Source organism: Barbus barbus (genome assembly GCF_936440315.1).
Source record: "Barbus barbus genome assembly, chromosome: 25".
NCBI lineage: Eukaryota > Metazoa > Chordata > Actinopteri > Cypriniformes > Cyprinidae > Barbus > Barbus barbus.
In genome coordinates, this window is record NC_136753.1 from 26422287 (window position 1) to 26448090 (window position 25804).

At 37.0% G+C, this 25804-nt stretch overlaps 1 protein-coding gene across 4 annotated transcripts in view; it reads right to left on the reverse strand.

Annotated features, from left to right (window-relative positions):
* The window catches only part of LOC306845375 (protein MTSS 1-like), a 47670-nt gene that overhangs the window by 8280 nt on the left and 13586 nt on the right, over positions 1-25804 (reverse strand). For all 4 annotated transcript variants that reach the window (XM_079378139.1, XM_079378138.1, XM_079378140.1 and 1 more), the window contains 4 exons: positions 9824-9908; positions 9607-9698; positions 8655-8729; positions 19-176 (listed from right to left, as the gene is read on the reverse strand). In XM_079378139.1, coding sequence (XP_079234265.1) covers positions 19-176; positions 8655-8729; positions 9607-9698; positions 9824-9908 — 410 coding nt within the window. The remainder of the gene's footprint in view (positions 1-18; positions 177-8654; positions 8730-9606; positions 9699-9823; positions 9909-25804) is intronic.

A 25804-nucleotide genomic window follows, 5' to 3' on the forward strand; every position in this document is an offset into this window, starting at 1 on the left:
GTCTGTTCAGACACTCACCAGGACAGGTTTGAGCATTGTGACGAATGAGCAGAATCTTCCTCTTTCCTCGACAAGTGCTCGACACGCGGCTCTCTTCTCAGTCTCCTCTAGAACTGCGTAGCGTGTGTTGACGTCCTGAAGAGCGCTGTCCAGCTGCATCCGCACCTCGTCTTTACCTGCACAAACACAATGACATTTCAATATTAATTATATTAATACTAACTTTTTACATTAATATTAATGCACATTTATATTAATATTAAAGAACAGTGCATCAAGTATTGTTATTTCTTATTAAAACTTCAATCAAATAAAAAGTTTTGTTCATTAACTGAACTATATCTGAAATAAAGAACAAATATTAGATTTAAAAAAAAAAAAAAAAAAAAAAAACGAATTGAAAATTAAAATGTTGCCTGAAGTGTTAAATAAAACCAAAAAGGCTAGCAAGTAATGATAAATGTTATAAAAGTATTTAAATATTACTAAAGCAACATTGGATGCAAAACAGCTTTGTCTTGCTGATGATATCTGAAGGAAGGAATAACTATGCCTGGTAGTTTAATGCTAAAACTTGTTGTTTTCAACCACTAGGAGGCAGTACAGTTTATATTAACACTTAACACACCATGCAAATATGTTCTGCAATGCTAATAGGTGTTCTAAGAGCCTGCCTGGCTGTGCAGATTTCATAGGTCATTCGCGACCAGGCGTGACGACAGATCTGGGGTCTCTGGTAATGACACACAGGTGGTCTGTATGGTGTGCATGTGTTCTTGTGTTGCATTTAAAGCCCAGCTGCCACTGAGAGCCCCTCACATTCCATAGTAGCTGCTAGATAATACCACTGCATAGCAGTGTTCAACCAATAAGGCTGTTTTTAATGACTAATATTGATATCTAGATTCTTTGGTGCTGGGCAGCTAATATAATGCAGCTTAATGATAGAAAATAAGACATAAGATAACTGGATTTACTCAAACACTCTAAAAATCGCTGAAAAACATGAACTGGGTAACGATACAAGTTTACAGGAAAGATAGGAAAAACAATGCAAAGTGTTTAATAGAAGAACATAACAGTGATTTTTCATTATGATATGATGACTGGTGCTTTACTGATGAAGTGCAATGGGAGGAAAGTGAAAGTGAAGTGAAGTGACATTCAGCCAAGTATGGTGACCCATACTCGGAATTCGTGCTCTGCATTTAACCCATCCAACGTGCACACACACAGCAGTGAACACACACACACCGTGAACATACACCCGGAGCAGTGGGCAGCCATTTATGCTGAGGCGCTAATCACATTTAGAGGTTTGTTTACCTCATGCCAGCACACACCCCGTGAGGAGCTTTAAACACATGACCTGGTCTTTTCCTCTGTTTTTCATCTCTCAGCAGATGCATCACCCCCAACACATCTCATCTAAATGAATAGTTTATTTGCTTTTGCAATCACATTACTGCATTTTTGGACTGTGTATGCGAGTGTGCATCAGGATCAGAAATGAACTTTTCCATTAAGGGAATTCATTTGTCATTTCACTTTAATGGTGCCATCCCATGCATAAACAGGATGAGCAATATATTTTGATATTCCATCCTAATTTTATATTGTCCACCAACAAATATATCATGCAAATGTAATGTATTGCTCAGTCCTACAGCCTTAACAATAAAGGTTCTTGCCAAATGCACAAAAAGTCCTTTATAATGGAAAAAAGGTTCCTTAGATTATTAAAAGGTTCTTCGTGGTTATTTTAAGAACTGTTTACTGAAAGGTTCTTTGGGGAACCAAAAATGGGTCTTTTATGGCATCACCGCAAAAACCACCTTTCAGAACCTGTATGTATGTGTTTATGGGTGACTCGCAGCTCTTCTCAGTCTCAGAAATACACACGGCTACATTTTCAACATTCCACCAACAGGAGAGCATTCTGACAGCTGTGTGCAGGACATTCAGACGCATACACACTGATCCCCACTGCTAACAATAACCTCAGGTGTCCTTTGTGACACCTGATCTTCTGCACTCCAAGCTGGCATGCAAGACAGATGTACGGTTACTTTCACAGGCACTACAAGTTTCTTCAGACACATTTATAATGATGTTACATTAGATCAAGACTACAATGATATGCTGGCATGTTTAGATTACTTGACCTGGTGAATACTACTTCATCTCAATGTTTAAGTTGTAGAAAAACAATTATCACTGGTAAAAAAATACACCTGAGTATGAGACATTTCTACAATTTCAATTTACAATATTTTAGTTAAGAGAACAGAATCCTCACAATAAGGTTCATCAGCATTTAGAGAACTCCTCTCGAGTCTAGATTGCATTTTAATTGAATAACAATCAGATCCACAAGCGTTGCACAAGCACCACAGCACAGTAAATCTAAACAACCTCTCCAAATCCGTTTAAGTGCCGAGTATGCATTTTTAGGATTTAAGCAATTCTCGTCAGTGTTGCGGAACTCAGTTAAGTCCTTTGACCTTCCAGGCAGAGATGTGATCCCTGGTGCTTGAGTACATTGACCTTGTGCTGGATTGTGTCACCGTATGTGTGTTTAGATGTTCTTAGACCATTACACCTTCCAACACAGCCTGAAGTGAAGGCTGAAAGAAACCTGGTTGTGTAGGACAGCTTAGGGCTGGGGTCATCTTCAGTTTAAAGGGCAAAGGTCAGTAGATCTGTTGATAAATCCCACGGCCTGTCTGAAAGATAAATGGCTTAGGTAACATGTAGCTATATCTGAAATGTTACAGGAGCCTGTTTTGTGTTAATAGAATACATCCCAACACGGAGAAAAGTGAAAGAGTATGATAACCCCTCAGAACATATTAACATCACCCTAGAAACAAGCATAGCAACGTACTAGAAACCACTAAGATGACTTCAGGCCAGCAAAAACATTTAGCAGGTAATAATGTTAATTATCCATAATCTATGGGAAATTATGCATTTTACATAAAGTAGAACCAAATGGAATGACCCATGCACATTTTAGAAAAGTAGCCGCTTTAGTGTTTAGTTCATTTGAGCCGTTTAAACACAAAAACAAACCTTATTTAAAAACAGAAAAGGGAGGCGATGGGAAAATAACCCAGAGCCATTCAGGCAAAGGTGTGTGTGCCACAGAGACATTCCCTGTGGTCTAGAAATCCCGAGCGGTTGGAAGCTATGATGTCATGAGCAGACACCTTCTCTCCATAAACATGCAGGAGGGCAGGTGTGCAGGTTTTCTGGGAGAAGTATGGCAAAGGAACATTTACTGATGACAATGGTTAGCCTACACCTAGTAGGTGGTACTGCACTGGATCTGTGACTAAGGGCCCTCTTGGATTTCATTTTTAAACGAGTGCACAGCAACATGTGAATATACCTGACCTGCATATAATTTAGCATACTAGGTCTAAATAACACGCAAATAAAAAGAGGAAATCATTTATGTATTAAATCTCAGATGAAATACAAATTCTTAACGTTTAAAACGCGTTTAAAAAAAATGTAGTCAATTCAGACGTCAGAAAGTCCAGAGCACAGGATCATCATGCCATCTCAAACACAGCAGCATCGGCATTGGAATACTAATGTGCATGAGTTTTAATAATTCAGATCCAATGCTCTTTTTCTTCACAATCCCCACACAGACAGCTCCAAATCTTCAGAGCGGTCTGCCCCCCTTAGACCTCTGAGAAATACAAATGTAAGGAATAATAATGAATGAGCCCTCTGAGCCACATCGTAGGTCTAGACGCCATATTTATTTTCATTTTCTCACCATCTGTGAGCGTCATGGCAGTAAATCAAACAGCGCTAGGAGGGGTTAATGGGTGTGCTGTGGTGATATAAAAACGCCTCTTAATCACTTATGCTAACACTTCATTCGGCCCCTATCTTATGATTCAGACGGTGTCAGGACAAGGCCATGTTTTCCTCATACAGCTGCAGATGACTAACAATCACAGTAAAGGGCTCTCTTAACTCTTTCCCCGCCACTGACGAGATATCTCATCAATTAAGAGACAACGCTTCCCCGCCATTGACGAGTTTTTACGGCAATCCGTGTTCTAGGTATATTACGGTAAGGAAAGCCCTAGCGCATGTCCTGAATGAGCATGTACAGTATGGTCTCGTACTGTATCGTGTATCTTGTCAGTGTGTGCACTTGCTTGGCCATTTGTAGTTGATAAACAGGAAAGTGGGTCCAGCTGAATTGAAATGATCATTTGTTGGTTTGGTATAATAAAGGTTATTATACCGCGGCAGTCGTCGTGTGAAGCCCTCTTAGTGTGAAGACCAAAGAGTGTAAAGACCATCGACTCTACTGTGCGACTCCACCGGGCAGGGACACCGGCAAGGGATAGTAGTAGCTTTTTATTTAATTTTTTCATTGATATGTTTATTATTGAAATGTTGTTGTTATATGCATGTGTTAATTTTATTTAATTTCTTTATTTTCTTAAATATGTGGGTAGATAGTATTTATAGAGTTGTAACTTTTTAGTTTTAGTTACTTTTTCTTATTTGTAAGTCGCTTTGGACAAAAGCGTCTGCTAAATGACGTAAGTAAGTAAGTAAAAAGAATGAGTTACAGGACTTCTGGGTCTTCCGGGTCCGAATTCAAGACGATCGGCATAAATGGAAGGATCAGAGAACATGTAGATCATATATATGTTGATCATGTTTTAACCATTTTGAATCTGATCGAGACGAAGTAGTCAGTGAGAGAGATGCCTTTACAGACACAGAAACATCTCTAAAAATGCATTTTTCTCAGTTTTTTGTCCAAAATGTTGTATTTCTGATGAAACCTATATGTGCATTCAAGTGGTGATAAAACATGAACACATGAAGATAGAATAAAATATTTTTTAAATTAAAAGCAAAAGGCTTGGTTCTTTGTTATATCTAATATGTTAATATATTCATAGCAGAAAATATTTTGAGGGCAGTCAAATTTAGGTGAAAATCATCAAAAATGCTGGCAGTGGCTGGCAACTTAAAAAAAAAAACCGCTGGCGGGGAAAGAGTTAATGGGAGGTACTGCAGATAAAAGGAATGATTTTTATTGGAAACGGAACATTTTTTTTATAAAAGCATGTGGTAAAAATTCCAAGTAGAGATTAGATTTGGTGAGTAAACGAAAACTAGAGTACTACGTATTTGGAAATGCAAATTAAGACAGGGTAGAAAATGCAAATACAGAACACTGATCGCATAAAAACACGTAGATACAAACAGTCTGCCAGAGAATTACTAATGCATTTGAACAAGATCGCTCATGTAAATATCCCCAAAGAAATGCATCCAGCCTTATTATAGATTTCCCTTTAGTTTTCAGGTTTTATAATCAGTAAGTGGCTGATAAAACTAAAAAGACACACTGGATCTGAGGTCATATTACTCCTAAATACAAGACAAGGCAGATCATGCAGCAGCAGCAGAACCCTTCCATATGAAAGGGAGTGTATGACCACAGGGTGTTTTCCCAATGTTGGGAAAGATGACATGCCAATGGAAGGAAGGATGGGGGATCTCTTTCCTCTTTGAGAGTTTGTGTGGCCTTGAGCTATGAGCTATTCTGGTGACAATGTTCAGACAAAAACTGCTCATTTCCTCAAATGCTAGCTTTTCCCCCCATTAAATTACCAAACAAATGCATACAATCACATTCCAACCACCTTCACAACAAAACAAAACCCTCCATAGTCACATGATTCTTCAGAAATCATTCTAATATGCTGATTTCATGCTCAAGAATTATATCTTATTAATGTTGAAAACTTGTGCTAGTTAATATTTCTATGGAAACCTTTTTTTTTCTGAATTGTTTGAATAGAGTTAAAACAACAGCATTTATTAGAAATTTAGAAAATTAGAACTTTTATGACAGTGTAATGTCTTTACTGTCACAAATCACACTTTTATATTGCAATAATTTCACATTCAATCTTTAAATTAATGTACAAACAACATTATATTATAACGACAGTATATTTTTAATATTTGTTTAAATGGCATCTTTATTTTTATGACTGAAGGCCAGTATCACTGACACCAATTAATACTGATTTCCCTATAAAAATGTTGCCCCCTAATATTTAACCATTGACTATAGCCATTCAACTTGACATTATAATTAAGAGCTATCAATTTTAACATTTATTAGACTTTAAAAATAACTTCTAATTTAAGTGAACTTAAAACAATCTTCACATAAACCCATTATAATAAATGTCATAGGCTACCTGTGCCCCTCAGCAGAAATATACAGAAATTGAATAAAGTTATCAAACACTAAATTCTAAACTAAATACAGATGAATCCTTAAAACTATAAAAGTTATTGATTTCCTCTTTTTTTTGTTCTTGATGAACAGACATCACAGCAGCTGGTTATTAGGTTTCTTTAAAAGCTGCCGCTACCGAACATGACGCGGATCTGACACGCATCGTATTTCCTCTCAACTCTACCTTTTCTGACCCATTTCAGTCTCTTCTAATGAGCTGACGAATTGAATCGAGTGTGTTAGATGAGGGAGACAGTGCTAGGATGCTCCAGGTAAGTTTTCAATACCATTTCAGAGACAAGTTCTTAATGTAACTCATATATAACACATTACATGCATGCACAGTTTTATGGCAGCTTTAATCGCCTTTTTGGTAACTTCATGACTTAACTGATCACGACATTGCATGCACGTAGTTTGATATGAAATGATACAGGCTATGCACGCGCTGGCACCTTTGTGCGTGTATTGAAGAGCACGCGCTTCGAGCACAGTACAGTTTCCGTGCTCGTTTGACTCGCGCCTGCCTCTGAAGTGAAGTTGAAGCACACGTCTGAAACGTCTCCTGTTTGACGTGCTCGTAAAGACGTTCTACGACTGAATAAATGCACTTCTTGTCAAGAAAAAAAGAGACAGAATTAGCAGTTATGAGGGGTGGTCAACTCTAAGCCCCGCCCCTGCGTTAAATAATTTTAACGCGTTAAACTGAAAAAATTAATCGCCTGCGTTAATACACTAATTTTGACAGCACAGATAGATAGATGTCATTATTTATTAGGAAGGGGCTCCTCAGAAAGGAGGTGATCATGCTTGAGGGTCCTTGGCACCAGAAAGCTTATAAATCATAAAATGGAGTTCGATCAGGGGTTTTCATGTACGAGCACACAGAAAATGCATAAGTAATTTTATCACATCCTCTGGAAATGTTGAGCAAGCGTTTGCATGAGGGTGGATGCAGAATATAGAGCAGCGGGAGTGTTGACCCCTCAAACAGACCAGAGCAGAAGTGAAGAGTCGGTCTCTTACTGCTGCCCACACACATGCACACACAGCTGAAGCAGACGACACCCACCATAATGACAGAACACATCTGCATACGCATTTATCTCTCTCGCTGCTTCTATTCCATGTATTCAATTCATCACAGCTCCATTTATCCCTTCCTCCATCTCCTCTTCCTCCATCTTAAACTTGTTTCATCCCAACTCTCTCAAAATTATTCTAACAGCATTCAATTCTTATTTAAAGTCTTTGTTAATCATTTAATACAAAAAACTTAGTCACGTCTAAACCATGTCCACACTAAAATCAAATGAAAGTATTTATATTTTGTAAAAAAAAAATAAAAAAGTTATTTATCCAATTTTTTTTTGCATTGCAATATTACTGCCATGAGTATTATACATATTCCCACCTCCTCAAATTCTCATTAGCACAACACGCTTTACTCAGTATTTTTATTGTTAATTAAAACCAAACCTATTAAAAATAATTCACAATACTACACAAAAATTTGAATTAAATAATACAAGTGTAGATACTAAATTACTTAATTATTATTAAAAATAAAAATAAACACCGTAACTTGTTAAAACAAACAAAAAAAGCTGATTCAAAATATTAATAAATACTATGATAGTATATAATTAAATGCAAAAATAATTTCAGTCTTTTGATTTTTCTCTGGGGGGGTGTAATTCTTGCAATATTTGCAATGCAACTTTTATTTTAAACAATATAAGACTGATCAAAGTAAATACTCTCATGTTGTATAAATACATTTTTTGTCCAGTAATGCAAGACAATTATGAGAATTTGGGGATTAATGTGCTTAACTGTTAAGAAAATAACATAAAAATCTTAATGATTCTACAAACAAGCTATACTTTCTTTATGCAAAATATAATTTAATATTTTGGGGTGAAATATGACCTGCATATGATCTTTTATAGGTGTTGTGAAATTAGGTTCTGTTGGTGAAACTATGGCCTCGTCATTCAGTACAGTATTTTTGGTCAAGCTGTAAAAATAAACACTGAAGGACTATTTCAACTGAACATTCAGTTCAAAGTGCATTATGACCAGGGGCAAGATGGCCAAGGTTGATGCCATGACAACACAGGGATTGGTTTTATGACAACACAGGGTGTGCCGCCAGCAGAAGTCACGGGCATGCCCTATTGTGTTTAGACAAAGAGATCTGAGGTAGTAATTTGAGAAAGAGTGTGCGAGTGTGTAACAAGACAACAGGACTTCATATGTTGCAACTCACAGAACATAATTAAGACCGTATTTACCCAAGGTGTTCACCCTCAGTCACTTTCGTTCAATGATGAGCATTAGTTCTTACCTTTTTTAACCTTCTTCTGCAGTTTAATCGTATCTGAAGATTTCTTCTTGATCTCTGCTCGTGCTTTCTTATATTCTAAAAACAACAACAAAAGGCAGGGAAAGAAGAACATTAGCCTCTGCAGTGGAAGCAAAAGCTAAATGATAATAAAGGCAGTGGTTCAAATCCCTAATCTTAAATAAGAGCAACAATAACAACATGTCCTGCCGTAGCAAGCAATGCTAATAAATGATTCACATTGATGTCAAATGAAACGACCCCTTAGCAACCTCAGACAGACGTGTTGGAGATAGCGTGGGTGTAGCTGCGCCTTCACTGGCGTTGAATGCCTAATCTTTTATATGACAATGGATTGTTCGTATGAATAAATAATCCAATGTGAGCTCTAATATAACTGTCTGAGGGACTCCCACAGAGTTAAGAGCCATTTAATAATTAACAGTGTGCAGCTAATAGGACAGCTTTTCCGACAGTGATATTCTTAAAGGGGTTGTGATATACTTTTGTTTTTTGCACTGAGGTGAAGTTTTTTTTGTGCCAATAACAATCATAACTCAGTTTTTATGGGCATTTTCCTCTTTGTTACTGCACTCTATGTAAACAGCCTCACAGTATAATTAACTCTTATCTCAAAAGGATAAAGAAATACTGGATTCCATTAACATTTTACTTGACAATTAAATGGTTTTTGTATATTATTAATAGATAAAGTTTGAACTCGCTGTATGGAACAGTCTTTTCTTCTAGTTATTGTTTTTATTCTGCTTGAATATGAATTTTTCATTTTCAGGTGAACTCTACCTTTAAAATCAACCCACTTAGTTTGAAAAACCTCCATTAAAGGATTAAAACGATACTTTACCTCCTGTCGTACAGGAACTTTTTCCACCCAAAGATTAAATACTAAACCTGTTGAATTCTGATTATATCACATAGGGAAGGAGACCGATACCTTTGGCATGGTCTTTATCCAGCTGACTGGCAACCTTTTTCCACTCTTCAATTTTCAGTTCCAGAGGAGTGATCAAATTATCCATGAGAGCCCTGCACACACACGCACACACACAGGTTGAAGTACTCCATACAGTTAATGCATTGTATAATACATAATCTTTATTACCAATTCAACTAATGAGCTTATGAAAAATGAAACAATTAAACAGTCGTACGTTGTGAACAGTTTGAGCTTGTTCTCAATGCTTCTGTGTCTCATACACATCCTGGTCAAAGCCGATCCGATCTCTTTCGTCGCTCCTAGAGGGGGGGGAGAGGAAATTAATATCAGTGTCTTTAATCTCCCAATCTTACATTCTGAGCTCCATCAGAAGCTGTGATGCCAAGAGGAAAAACATGTTGCTTAAGAGTCCTGAAAGAACAGTTTCATCACATTGTTCTCTTCTCTCTTCTCCTTTCTTTCCCTCTCTCTTTCTTTAATAAGTGGCTGAATGGGCTTCATTCTGTAACATGTTTCAGACAGTTTGCAACATAACTCCTCTTATCTTTCACAGGAATGTGTGGTTCAAATGAAGCAACACAGATTTCTCATTTTTGAAGATTAAAGGAATGGTTTGCCCAAAAAAGAAGCTTCTATCATAATTTCTCACCCTCCTTTCATTTCAAACCTGTACACCTGTACTTTCTACCAACTGATTCATTGATCCAACTAAAAGAATGGTTTGCTAACAGCATCATATGGCTTCAGAAGACTTAGTGAACAAGTAATTAACTATTAAGTAACTATTTTTATAATGCTTTTGCATGCTTTTTGAGGCTTGAAAGCGTCAGTTGCGCTGTAATTGCATGGAAAAGAGCACGGAAAATAGGCAAACGTTCTTCCACAGAAAAAGGAAAGTCAGTCATACAGGTTTGGAATGACATGAAGGTGAGTACGTGATGGAAGAAATGTTATTCCACTGAGGTGGGTAATTACGTTACTGCACTCACGATCTGTAACAGAATGACTTGGAAGCATATTTGACCTAGTTTCCTTCAGCACAGGCCTTGTACCTGCATCAGGTCATTCTGACTCAGAAGAAGGGAGGACAGGACACATATAGACATCTTGACCGAGTAGCATATCCTCTCTAAATACAAACATTTAGAGGATTTTTTTTAAATAATTAAAACAAGAGGGATAGAGCTCTATTATTTATTATTATATTATATATTATATAAATAAAATAGTATGAAGTATCAAACTATAAACCTCTTTAAATGTCATCATATTGAGGAATTAATGTTGTGGCCCCAAAGTTTTATACAGGTCAATTACTTAGCCTCTGCATAATCACACTAATGCATCACTGCAGCAAAGCCTCCAGCATGCATCAAGAGCACTGCACATTCATCAAGAGACTGCACACACAAACCCCTTTCCACAGACAGGGTGCCAGAAAAACCAGCTCTTCCACAACCCCTCAAGCCTATGCACTCATTATCTTGTGGTTAGTATAGCAAGATTACTGCACTAGATTGATCCTATTAGGATCAACAAAGCAATGCTCTCTGGAAGCTTTTTTATTTTCTTTATCTAGCTAAAATTAATTTATTTACCAATCCAGTATGTTTGAATTGACTGCTATGGATTGTATCCTTCTCAAATAATTCTCCTAGGTAAGGAAAATAGTGAAAAACAATCAAATCACTCACAATCAGGAAAGGCAGCCCATTTTTAGGGCCACACACACACACACAGCTGGACTTTTTTTCCAACCTGAAAGTCAGCCGAGGAAAGGAAAACTTAAAAAAGATGCTACATTTTTGGGCTAGCACATGTACAGCTGAGAAGCACAGCCAAAAAAAGCTGTGTTTAATCACTGATCTGAGACAATCCAACTATTCACTTGCTAACAGTTAAGGTAAACATCTGGGAAAAGCATAGACTAGACTGGCTCACTAACAGCCTCTATGATAAACTACTATCTGAATAATTCTGATTACAAAAGCAGATAAACTAGTTAGATTATGCATTACATCGCAATGATACATCCATTAACCCACCCACCCATAAACACATAAAAGGTCACATTATCTAATGAGCCGGAAACGCTGAAATAACAAAATTGCTATTAACATAATCGACCCTGTGACTCAACAGTGACAAAAATATTAAATAAACTGCGTTAAGACTGTGCAAACAGTTTTAATGCTGGCATTAAACTGTTTAATCAGATACACTTTATATGGGACTGCTGACTGTGTTTGAGCAGGATGTAGCTGATGCAATATGCAAATTATGCACAGCATGACTTCTCTTATTGGCTGAAAAACCTGCCATTCACCTGCCGTTAATATGCACTTCCCTTTTGGTTTCATCCTTTCATTATTTGAGTCCTCTTCAAATAACAAAGCATTTTATTGAACCATAAAAGTGTAAAGTAACAATTCTGCCAGCATTTAAATTGTCCCATTGGCTTTGAAAGTGAAATCAGAAAGTGGAATCTCTTTAGGGAGAAAAGAGTCTCACTCCACTTTGCATTAATACTAATATAATATTAAAATTATATTATATAACAGTAACATTTCAATTAAAAACAATTTTATTATTCATTTACATTTTTTTAAACATTTAAATTTCTGTGTAGTTGCCAAATTTTAAGAAATGCTGTCAACTAAAATTTGCTGTCATCATTGAGCTACATTATCATTGTAATGTAAACATACAGTATATTATAAAATATACATATTTTATAACATACAATAACAAATAGAAAGTGAACCTTGCATGCATATTGCAAGTTAAAAGTCCAATGTTCAGAGCATTTACAGCAGTCAAAATTTACACTTTGAGACACCAATGACTGAGTGTGAAAACACCTGTTAAATGAAAATGAAACATTACTACCACTGAAGTTAATTCTATAATCCTAACTGAAGTCAATCCTTGATGCTGTTCACTTTTTTCCATTGAAGTTCTTCATGTAACTCCATCTCTGTCACTGTACTTCCTGGTAAGCATTTCCCAGGTCTATAGCCGGGGGCAGCAAATGTGTGCGCTCTACAATCTGACTGTTCCTCCTGCAGGAATAGACATGTCATATCATGCACCTCACTGGTCTTTTTGTTGCTGTTTGCGTGATGCGTGATCTTCAGCACAGCAACTACTGCCACAAACTGGTCTCTGTTGACGTTTTGAAGTCAACTGATTTGGCTGGGGAGGTGGGACGTCACACCCTGACGCCTCGGGCTGACGCTCAATAAGTCTCATTACTGCCACGACATTTCACACGCAAGATCTCAACACCTTACCTGCTGGGGGTTTAGACATTAAACTTTCAAATGTCTCTGGTGTCAATCAACCGGAGTCAAATAAAGAGAGCACAAACGGGACAAACTTTGGAAGAACAGTTCTCTAACTCTATAATTACAGGTGTTTGAGTGTAAACCCCTTTTAAAAGTCAGGCAGACCGCCAAACCAACCAGTTGCCAAAGTAAAAACAGTGTGAAATTCGTTTTTCCCTTCTTTAATTAAGATTTAAATCAGCACAGCCAGCGAAGGATCGAACGCAACTGTTTTGAATGAGCATACCTTTTTTAAACAAAAAAAAAAAATGGCTGTGTCGTTGTCTGTTGAGGAAGTACAGACGATCCTCTCATTGATAGCTGAGGAGCGGATCCAGCGAGAGAGTGATGGAGCGACGTGGAATTAAAACGTTTTTCAGGAGTCATGGCAGTAGAGGCGGCACAACTATAATGACACGTGAAGAATCCCGCCCACTCTAAAGCAGTGCTAAACTGCAGTGGAAACGCAAACCGAGCCGAACTGAGCCGTGTCGAGCCGAGTAGTACCACGCAGTGGAAAAGCGCCATAAAAGGTCTGAGTGATATCAAAATCATACATTATTACAATTCGAAATAATTAAGTAAAAAGTTCAATACTTACAACCCATTTAGCAGCTTTACAATTGTATCAGATTATTATTGTATCAGGTATTATGGGTATTTTAGCCTCTCTTGAATGATGTATTTTATACCACACTTTTTTGTCTAATTTAATGACTAAATGATACACCATGTGATATTACCTTGAGAAAATTTCAAAAGAATATTAGTGCACAAAATTATATTTTTACCTAGTACCTAAAGAAAAAAAAACAAGTAAACATTTTTTTAAATTACATAATTCCATATTTTTATTAGTATTTACAATTTCTTTTTCTTTTTAAAATAGATACAATATCATATACAAACCAAGTCTCCCTGAAACCAGATTAAAACATTCAAGCACACTCACATCTGTGCGTCTAATACAAAAAGGTTCTTCACTGTTCTTGCCAGTATGATGTATGATCCCCATTAAACCTCTTAATCACACAAAGACGGTCTTTATCACTGACAGAGAGACTGTACGTTTCCGTCAGCGGAATACTTTCCACTCGCTTGTGCCGTTAGAAAAGAGTCCAGAGTAACTCAACATAAAACCAAGCCTTTGCACACAACCTCAGAGGAACAACACCTAGCTGGCGTCCTCATCACCTTAAACGGTCAAAATCATGTTTGCTTAAGAGCAATAAACTTTTCCACGTTTTCCTCAATGGAAAAGCTTTCGCTTAGCCACAATTTAATTTCCCTGCACGTAAATTGGTTGTATGAAGAGAGTTAAGGAGGACAGAAAGCGCATTGGAGCAGCCTTCCGTTTCAATCTCAGATTCTCTATTGAGTTTTTCTGACTACGTGTCAGTCACAATATATTCATTCAGAATGAGAGAGAGGCCCAAAGAATGAAAACTTAGTTAACAAGCACTCACTGCTGTCTGTGATATGATGCTAAAAAGAGGCCATTCTGTGGACAAAGACAGTCCATTCACACAGATGCAGCACATCTTGTTCACACTGACACATATAAAATGACTCAAAGTTGTTTATGCACTAGAGATATACTTTGGTACAAAGTCAAAACTAAGATAATAAAACATAAAAGTGTTGTAGCATATTAGTTTCTTTTCTGTAGTACCATTTAAAAAAGCATTGAAAGAGTAACTTTATAAGTGCCCCTATCATGGATTTTTGAAAATGACTTTTCAGGCAGTGTGTAACATCTCTGAGTAGGCCTGGGCGATAATTCGATAACGATAATTATCGTGATATTACTTAAAATTCTGACTTTAAACTTGAAAGAAATAAAGATTTGACATTTATCGATATCGACTAATATGAAAAAAATGGTGATCATTTTTTTTCCATATCGCCCAGCCCTAGCTCTGAGTGAATGAAAACATCCTGCAAAGTTTTAAATCTGAAAGTGCGTCGTGTATAAAGTTATTGTCTCTAAAAAGAAAGAGTCGACTCTGAATCATTTAAACGAGTAATTTTTAAAATAAATCCCAAGCCGTTTCATGTTGACGTTAACATGAAACATTAGCATATTCCCATCTGGGAAAACATGATTGTTGCGTTGGTCTGAATGAAAATGCAAATTCATTCTTTGCCACTAGGTGCCACTTTTGGAGCGGTAAAAATAGCTGTTTCCCCCATAATGGCTGTACACAAAGCAAACACTGCTTTATCATGCATTGCTGGCATTATGAAATATAATTCATATAATCTTTCATATAAAATTAAACATCTGGTCACATGTGCTTCCACTAATGTGATTTATCGGTTATCTTGTCCATGTATAAAACAATGTGGGTAAGACAAATAGACAAATTAGGACTCGGATCATTGAACATATGAGCACTATTAGAAGGAAAGATTTTAAGTCTCCCGTAGCATGTCATTTTGTTGAGATGTCTCATTCAGTTTTAGATCTAAATTTTGTTGTTATTGAAAAGCTGACAGACTCGTAGAGGAGGGAATTTAGAATGTAGACTCTTGCAGAAGAAATGTAGGTGGATTTTTGATCTCACAAGTCTACACCCTCTTGGTATGAATGAAGATTTGTCTTTAAATAGTTTTTTTTATAATAATTTCAGGATATATGGGGGACGCTAAAGAGAACTTGGGTATGAGGTTTACTTATTGTATATAAAAATTGATGCTAAGAACTTTTGTTTGGAGTATTTTTATTGGTATATGTCTATGTATACTTTTTTGATATTTGTATACGGATCATTTTGGATGATTTGTAAACGTATTTGCTGTATTTGGATATATGTTTTGAGATATAAATGTGTTTTTTTTTGTATCTTCGTGATATTAAGTGTATTACGGTAATACATGTTTTAATGACCGCAGGTGTTTGCTTGGTAGCACATGGCACTGAGGAAGGGTAAATACCCGAAAACATTTAGCACTTTTTTTGCACAATTTTGTGACCTTTGAATAATAAATGATATAAGCCTTTTGGGCTAAATTTGGATGAGTGTGGATCTCCTTAGTCTTTATAGCTTTTGTATTTTTTGGATCTACACACTAGGGTTGCTCCGATCGTTCGGCCGGAGATCGGTATCGGCCGATAATCACATTTTATGACTCGATCGGTTCAAGATATTTATTCGCCACATACACCATTATACAGAGTATAACCAGCAGTGAAATGTAAGTCAGGTCCGCTCCAAGGACAGTGCAATTGTATAGAATACAAATATTAAGAAAAAGAAAAGTAGAAAAAAATAAAAGAATAAAATATAAATATAAATGTGCAGGTCAGTATGTTGTTGACATAAATAGTAATAAACAGGAATGTGCAAAAAAAGTTGTACAGGGTATTTAAATAGCAGCAATATGAGGTAGAGAAAAATTATGACTAGCTTATTGATATAGTGATATTTACATGGAGTCAAGTGATGTTATGACACCGAGTTAGAGTTTAGGAGCCTGATGGCCTGGGGGAAGAAGCTCCTCCTAAGTCTCAGTTTTTGCCATCAGGCTACGGAAGCGCTTACCAGATGGAAGCAAAGTGAATAGATGGTTACCAGAGTGATTTGAGTCCTTGATGATTGGTACTCATACATTTGGCCGAACTTGCGTATCACGATCACAATTTGATGACGTCAACGCGTGACGACGTATATGATGCATGGGGACATATGCTACAAGTCATCACCGGTGTGGAAATGCTATGAAGTTTCGAGAAACAATTAACAATTAAAATTTGCTATATGTCATATATGTTTATGGACAATATTGACAAAAAATCGGTACTCTGTATCGGCTGCAAAAATCCTGATCAGAGCATCCCTACTACACACCTTATATTATTGGCCTATACTGGACTTTTGGACGAGTGTTTGGCGCTATTTTTTCTATTTTTTAATGGCATCATGAAATGGAAATGAAATCGACCAATCAGATCAATCACCGCACATTAGCATCACGCAAAGGAGGGGTTTGGAAAAATGAATCGTTTGGGAGTCCTTAAGCAAATAAGGTAAAAATAAATGCATATTATAAGACAATGAAAGTGTTTTTTGACCTTGCATGCATGTCAACCTATTGTTGGGGACTCCCAAAACCAAAATATGAATCTTTCATAACCCATAATTCATAACCCATCAATCATAATAAACACACTTAAAAAAAAAAAAACTGAATAAAAGTATTTGTAAAAAAAACAAAAAAACAAACAAAACCATTTTTCACTAGTTGAGTACAGACAGTATTACAGAGCATTCAAAATAGTGCAAGCATAATGCAATAATGTGAGCACAGAACTGAAACTCCTTAATTCATTGCATGCTGGTTTGCAGGTCAGATTAGAGTAAACTATTCATGCTTACAACAGCAGTTCAACCAAATTCGTATGAAGATCAATAGTTTTCAGGGAAAAGTTTTGCAAACTGTGCTTGCTCTCACAAACAGAAAAAGTACTGAAAGAACTGTCCTTGAAAAACAGTTGAACCTTAATGACTCCAATTGAGGAAGTTAAATATTAAGCGTTTTAATGAAACAGGTTTTTATGCAAGCAGATCTGATTTGCATTACTGCCTGAATCCGTTAAGTGCATTTGCTCATACATAATGGTGCACTTTTCTCAGCAGTGTTAAGGCCTGTTTGCATGAACTCTAATGCAAACATAAAAATGGCCTTTTTGTACTTTAAACTTTATAAAAATACATTATAAAATATATAAATATTATTACAAAATTGTTTTAACATTAATTGAGATATAACTATAATTAATAAAAGAAAAAAGAAAACAGCCTGCAAAAAGAAGGGAGTTCATAGGCATTGCTTTAATTTTTTTGTGACAAAAATCCAGACTTCGTACGAACAGGTTTTAAAATGTCAAAAAAGGTTAAACATGCTGGCAGACACTGAAATATTCCCTACAGGAATCAATTAGCTTGTATAAAGCACATCTCTCTGGTGCAGAGGGAAAATATTGATATTCAGCACAAGGACTTTATTTATGGTTGAAAGAAATACACGTTTCACAATAAAATCTCACACATATATCAGTAAGAAATTCAGGTATAAATCACACTCAGGGAGGCATTTCTCCCTATACTGCAAGATTTAAACAGCACTGAGTTGAGAATCATGTAATCTCTAATGAAGGTGCAATACAAGGAAAAGCTTGTCTATATAAGGCAGCTTTGTCAATGAAGGCTGACCCTGTAACAGATCAGCAAGAGGCAACGTCAGCAGAATCGCCAGCCGTCCTGCGTGGACTTCGGGAACCGGTGGACTGAAGGGCTGCCAATTCAGCTTCATTCAGGTCATGTGTGCCCTTCAGGGGATAATGAATTGCAAATGTCTTCAAGAAAACATGCACATGCATCTGTGAGAGTTTCTGTGCAAGCAAAACGTACCGTGCACAAAAAAAAAACAGCAGCCAAACTGATCTATAGAATGCAACGTAAAGAATTTTCACCCCCCAAAAACCTAAAACAAAGCCCTAGTCAAACTACTTTCCTAGCAGCATCATACCACATAATTAATTTCTCTGAAGTGTCGTGGAACCTTCAGACCGTGATGACTGCTTTCTGTGTTATGTTCAAATTCAAACCAAAAATAGTTAGTCTGAGCCGGAGCAGTCACAGGTCATTTCACTGGGAACATGCGTGTTTCCAAAGGAAACGGTCAGCGGCTTGCCTTCCCCACTAAGGTCGGGATACTCTCGGAAACCACGTCTGGGGACAAACTTCCTCACTAAGCTGACTTTAAATGATCTGTCGCGGCATACCAAGGCATCCCCGGTCCTTCCTGACATTTAGGTGTTGTCTATATTATCCTTCCTTAATATATAGCACAAAAGATGCATAAACTCATACCTCTAAATGTGCAACAAATTCAAATTCATCAAACTACAGAGCACAAGGACTGTGGAACAGATCCCTCTTACCTACAAACGGTATCATTCAACAAATCTGAAAATAACTAGGGTTGTCATAAGTTGGCAGGAGAGTTTTGAACGCATACCACCACAACAGCTAGCTGTGAGCTGGCTAGTGCCTTCAAATGAGTGAAACACTAAAAAACAGCCTAGCTAAAGGTCGCTTTTGTTTTGAGAGCAAGATCATGTTGTAGGGTGGCTGGCAAAGTCAAACTCCTTGAACTTCATGTGGTGCCTATGTTTAGTGGAAACCATATTGGGAAGAAATTATTTTAAGCAGAGGAATTTAGTATTTAAAACAGGAACGGAATGGCCTTCAAGGAAACTAAATTTCAGAAAAGTCAGAATTTGTTTTTGATTAATACCAGCTTGGATGCCAAAGTGACATTTTTACAAAACTACGAGACGCTACGAGAATACTTTTTCTTTCTGCGCAAAGAAAAAAAACAACAACAATTTACTCAACCATTCTTCTCCCCCGAGTTACGTCGTCCGCCATTTTAGAGAGCTGCCCCCCATGCGTAAAAAAGTATTCTCATAGCGTCGCAAAGCTGAAGTTGAGCCACTGATGTCACATGGACTGGTTCACCGATGTATTTACTATGTTTCTGGACCTGGGAACATTTCAGTTGCGTTGCTGTCTATGGAGGGTCAGATAGCTCTCAGATTTCATCAAAAACATCTTAATTTGTGTTCTGAAGATGAACGAAGGTCTTACGGGTTTGGAACGACATGAGGGTGAGTAATTAATGACAGTGTTTTCATTTTGGGGTGAATTAACCCTTTAATACGGTTTCTATTCATCAAAGAATTCTGAAAATATGTATCTTGATTTCAGCAAAAATGACGCAATTTTTTTTAACATTGATAATACAAGTGTTTCTTAAGCAGCAAATCAGCATATTAAAATGACTGAATGATTTCTGAAGGATCGTGTGACACTGAAGACTGGAGTAATGATGCTGAAATTTAAACGTTCCATCACAAGAACATATTACATTTCAAAACGTATTCAAATAGAAAACAGTTATTTTAAGTTATAACAATATTTCACAGAATTACTGTACTTTTGAGCAAATAAATGCAGCCTTGCTGAGCACACGAGACTTTCTAAACTCAAACTTTTGAATTGTAGTAGTCTAAAATTTGTTCTGTTTCTCATGCAAAGCTTCAAATATAATCTCTAAAGTATTCATTTACACTACTTTTATGATGTTTAGTCTAAATGTCCTATTTGGACTCTCGTTTCATAATTACAGTATGTTGTTATTGTAAGCTGGTGTTTTTGGATTAACTAATCCTCTAAAGCAAAAAAAATAAACATGAATTTTGAACTTTGCTTCTAAAAGCTATGATACGATCCAAGATAGACAATGAGTTCCACAATCATGGTGTTATTTCAAGCTACATAAGCTCCCTTGTTGTCTAAAAGTTCTTATATGTTGACTTGCGATTTTTGTAAAATGCACAGATGGAAAGAGGACGTTCTCCGCTGGAGCACAGGGTTAGGTTTGTACCACTTGGTTCCTTCCTCCATGCGAGTCATGGGGGCCCACTTAGCCACAAGCCTCAAAACAAGATAAAAGCTCCAGGCAGATTGTGTTCCAAACGATCGCTGGGTCATGTGAGTTCGAAACGTCCACCACCATATGCCCTACAGCAGTGACCAAAGCAGACGCAAATGAAACCTTCTGCTGAGACCTGACAGACATCTTTATGAAGGGTTATAGCGTATGGATTGGGGAACGGCATGAACAAGTCCTCCAAGAGACATTCCTCTACAAGCAGATGATCTGTGGGCATAGATTGCATAACATCTGGCTTTGGTTTAACACGTGTCTATAAAAACAAGAAGTGTACAAAATTGGTGACAAATATGACAGTCTTAGATTTTAGCCAACATGACCAGTTCACATGATCCGAATAGATCGGTCACCACATATGCAATGATAAATTTCCAACTAAACTTCAAATTAATATAAAAAAGAACGCTTTGTGGCTTTATTGCATCTCTTTATTGACAGCATGTGTTTAGCAAAAACAAGAATTTCAAAGATCTCATACTTTTCCGTCTAAACACAACCATATCCCATTCTTGCATCTGTACTCCCTCTTTGCCACTCTATTAGACACAGTCCAAAATAAACTTCACACTCTTTCCTCCATTCCTTAAACCCTAGTTTAGCCGGTGCCCACTCATGCCCGGCCCGCACAAAAGCATCCAGTGTGTCCGTGTTACACAGTCCGTCACTGTTTACACCTACTCACTCCACCCACCGACTCTCTTCACAGCACAGACTCCACATTCAATGCCTGCTCATGATTCAGACGCCTTCACTTTTATTTATATATTTATAAAAAGTCACAAAACATGCTACAAAAAAGCTGTGGAACAGAAATGTCAGGGTTTTTTTTACGTTCCGCTTTTTCCAGGAGGCCATGATTCAGTGTTCACCGTTTCTGCTTATCTGTTAGTTTCCTTCTCCTGCTGGCCTGTACCTAGTTTCCTGCAGACAGACTTCTGACTAACATCATCTGGTCAAGTTCCAGCTTATTCGGGCCAATTACTGCCCATTTAGACTGGACGAAACCACCAGATGGACATAAACTGAACAACCACGGTTAATTATGATGTTTGGGGGGGGGGCAAATCAAAAGCCAGCTATAATTCTGAGAACAAAGAATTATTTCAGGTGTGCTTGAAGATAACTCGTTCACATATCACACCATAATAGCTTGTAGCAGCCTAGAAACTCTGTTTCCTGAAAACTAACCAAAACTTAAGCACCCTGACTCCCAGAAAGTGCAAAAAGCCAGCCAATTAGACAAGATATGGCAACCTTTAGCCAAGTCTTGGCATTTTGGAGTACAAAATGCACCTCACAGTTTGAGATGCAACAAGTGTTTGCATATCTATTACAAGTAATGGCTCTCTTCATGGACCTAAACCATTAAAAATATGTACTTTTTTAAAAATCATGTTTTTTGAAAGAAATTAATACTTTTATTCAGCACGGTTGCATTTATTTGATCAAAAGCAACAGTAAAGACATTTACAATGTTCCAAAAGATTTCTATACATGCTGTTCTTTTAAATGTTCTATTCATTAAAGAATCTTGAAAAAAAATGCATCACAGTTTCCACACAAAAAAGCAACTGATTTCAACATTGATGATAATCAGAAATGTTTCTTGAGCATCAAATCAGCATATTAGAATGATTTCTGAAGGATCATGTGACATTACAGACTGGAGTAATGATGCTGAAAATTCCGCTTCGCATCACTGCAATAAATTGCGTATTAAAATATATAAGAGAAAAGGTTCTTTTAAATATTATTATATATATATATATATATATATATATATATATATATATATATATATATATATATATATATATATATATATATATATATATATTTTTTTTTTTGGGGGGGGGGGTGCTGCTGTCATTTATACAGAGTAAAACGAGAATAAATCGTAAGGATGTGTTCAATTTCACACTCGTATGTCATACTGCATTTCTTCAAACTGAAAATATTATGTGAATCTCTAAAAGTCCAGAGGCAGTTTCACTTCAGATTAAACACTGGGTGTGCCAACCAATTATGTAATGTCTACCACTGTGGTAACTTGTCATGAGTTCCCTAAGCGACTACAGAAAAACGTTTTTGTTCTTTTAAAAACCATCTGCTTCAAAAAACGGCCCTAAGGGAACTCATCCACTGCATGTCACCAACCTTATGATTCACAAGGCAAGTTTTTGCAGGTCTTTTCAACAGAGAATGTAGCATCACACAGAGGGACTAAATAAATACGGTAGCATGGAAAATAACTGCTAAAGGTGAAGTCCATTATTCATCCACGTCAATGTGATTTATCAGGGAAAGTGAATCAAAGAGCTATGCATGAAAAGACAAATCTAAATATTCTCTGTATAAAAAGATAATACTTAAATCTTAGATAAATCTTTTCAGGTGATTCACTCCAGCAAAGTCTGAATGATTATACGCAATTCTCAATGTTCTGGATACATCATCCATTCAAATTGTTAAAAGCTCACTGTAGGGTAGGATTATCAGTAAATAATGACAGCAAAATTACAAAACAAAAAAAAAGGTATTACCATATTGACCCGAATATAAGACGACCCCCCTTTTTCCAAATGTTTCCAGATGGAAAAAGGCTTTTTGAAAGCCAAATCCTGTTTTATACTGAAAATTATTTTTATATTGCATATTTTTCCTATTTAAATTTTTGTTTTGAAAGTATGGTAAGTCTTAGACCCTGAATATAAGACGACTGCGTTTTTTCAGATGTATTTGCAAGAAAAAAACAAACATTGTCTTATATTCGGGTTAATACGGTATAGACTAGGCCTACTTTTTAAAAGTTTGGGATCAATAAGATTTTTGAAAAAAAGTCTCTTTCGCTCACTGAGGCTGTTTTTACATGATCAAAAATACAGTAAGACTGTATATTGTAAAATACAATTTAAAATGACTTTTCATCTGTGCCGATAGTGTGCAGTGCAACGACATACAGCGCTGCTGCAATACAGGCATCCCGAGAAGTTGATTTGCTGCTTGAAACTTTAACAGCCTCAAGCTTCATAATAAAAACCTCCTTTTGTGTTCCAGAGAAGCAAGCAAGCAATACAGGTTTGAAATGACACGAGGGTGAGTAAATGACAACATCATTAGCTCCATTTAGATTTAAACCTGAAAAGTCTAAAGAAGGGCTTCACAGCCTTCTCTGCTAAACGTTAGTTTATAAAGAGTAAAACAGGTCAAATTGAAGTGAGAGACTGTTAAAATAATGCTGTATGGCATACATAGTCTTTACGTGGAAGGGTCATGGGACTTCACAGCTGCTCACCGCATGCTCAATCACTCTCAGCTGGGGTTGCGGAGGGGGTAGTGAGGGTCTCAGTGGGTTAAATTCCCCACAAACACATACATGCTGATCCACCCTTCCTAGAGCACTTTAATCCTTCCTGTATCTGGAATGTTTGCAGTGGGGTCTGACGTTTAAGGGTCAGTAAGGGATCTAAACGCGTGCACACATATTTACAGACAACTGGGGCTGGTGTGGCCCCTTTGTGAAAGCGTGGCAGCTGGGAACCAGGCGCTGGCCAAAACAGGTGTGGGACCAAAACGGCAAGACGGTGCTTTTGACGACTCCAACTATACCTCCATATGTTCATCATACATCTGCTCTTCCCATTTCATCGTAATACAGCTGGCTGTCCAAGAGTCTTTACACACAAGGTACTCGTGAAGAGCAGCTACACAGATATTGGATTATATCATTAGTGGGGTGTAAGAACAAGAGTTTAGTGAGATAAGATGAAGACTTTTACATTTAGCAGACGCTTTTATCCAAAGCGACTTACATTGCATTCAAGTTACAGTTTTTACATTTTATCAGCTCTTTTCCTTAGAAGTCAACACTAGAATGTCCCGCTTTGATATTTCTGTTCTATTCGCTAGGGCATGAGCATTTAGGCCACCAGCTGTCCTCTGAGGAGATGCCTTAAAAGTGCTGTGCATGAAAATCATGGACGGAGAGAAAAACAAGGGAGCGGGGCAATTTCTGCCCTCATCTGTTATGGATGGAAGGAATGAGGTTGTAAAATGGAGGCGAGATTGCAAATCGCAAACTGATGAAGAGAAAAGCTGAAAAAGTAAATGCAAGGCAGTTTTTGACCGTAACCGCCAGTAAAATGCAAGAGAGAACAGAAAAAAAAAAAAGAGAAATGCATCAACCAATGCAGTCAGCAAATGAATGAACAGATGATTGACTAGAAAGATGGACGATGGGTAGTTATCTCCTCCTGTTTTTTGGATGAATTTATCAGTAAAGAGAATAGTCAAAATGACTACACAAAGAACAAGCCTGTCACAAAGCAGACAACAATCTAAAGAACGTAAAACTCCTCAGACCGAAAGAGATGCCAAGCACAACAACACTAACTTTCTAATCGAACACAAACTCAATCCAAACACATGCACTATTTCTTTATCCTCAACACAGTCAAGACCCCAAACAAAGACATTTCAGGCAACCGTTTTGCATCAGAAGGCATAACACAGCAGGTTTGAATGACGGCTCTCTCGTGTTAAGGTGCGGCAGCACCACTGGCACCTAAATTATTAAATGCTTTTTCACTCCCTTTTTCTGGCATGCCAAGGCCTCTTCTGTTTTGGGTAAATTCATTCTCTTAGGGTATGAAAATATTTGCATGTGCAAATTAGGATGAAATACAGAAACAAATTAATATTACAGCTCCGTTCTAAAATCTACCTAGCTGAAATAGTGTCTGCAGCCTACAAAAATACCTCACATATGATGTCATATGTGTACTTCCACACAAGTTTCCAAGGTGGAAGTCTGACATCAATTGCATTCCAAATGCATTTGTCCAAGTTAAAAGCTGAAAATATAACTTATTTCATTGGAATTGTAAATGCTATTTTTTATTTCACATAATTTAATGCAACTGAACTCAAATATAATCATCTATGGAACAGCACATTAGAAACAGATCAGGTATCATTTACAGACAAAACAATTCATAAATTATTTACTATGGTTGCAGTGTTTTTTGTAGACTAATTAGATCAAGGAGAATGGAGTAAATCAAGTATGCAAGATGGAAAAAAAAAAGAAGCACAGCACACTTCCAATCCAATCCTACTTTGATTGAATTCATTAAGTAGACTAAAAAAAAACAATTCAAGACAGATTCAAAATAGCACGTGGGCAGCAGTGTCCATGTTTTTGTTATGCTAATCTCATTCAGCGTTCAGTGACGTAAGATCAAGGTAAAATTCTTGGACTATCAGCAAGATAAACAGAGTCAGGGTTAAATCACAGCGGCAGCACAAAGAACGAGGAGCGCAAACACACAGCATAAAGACTATAG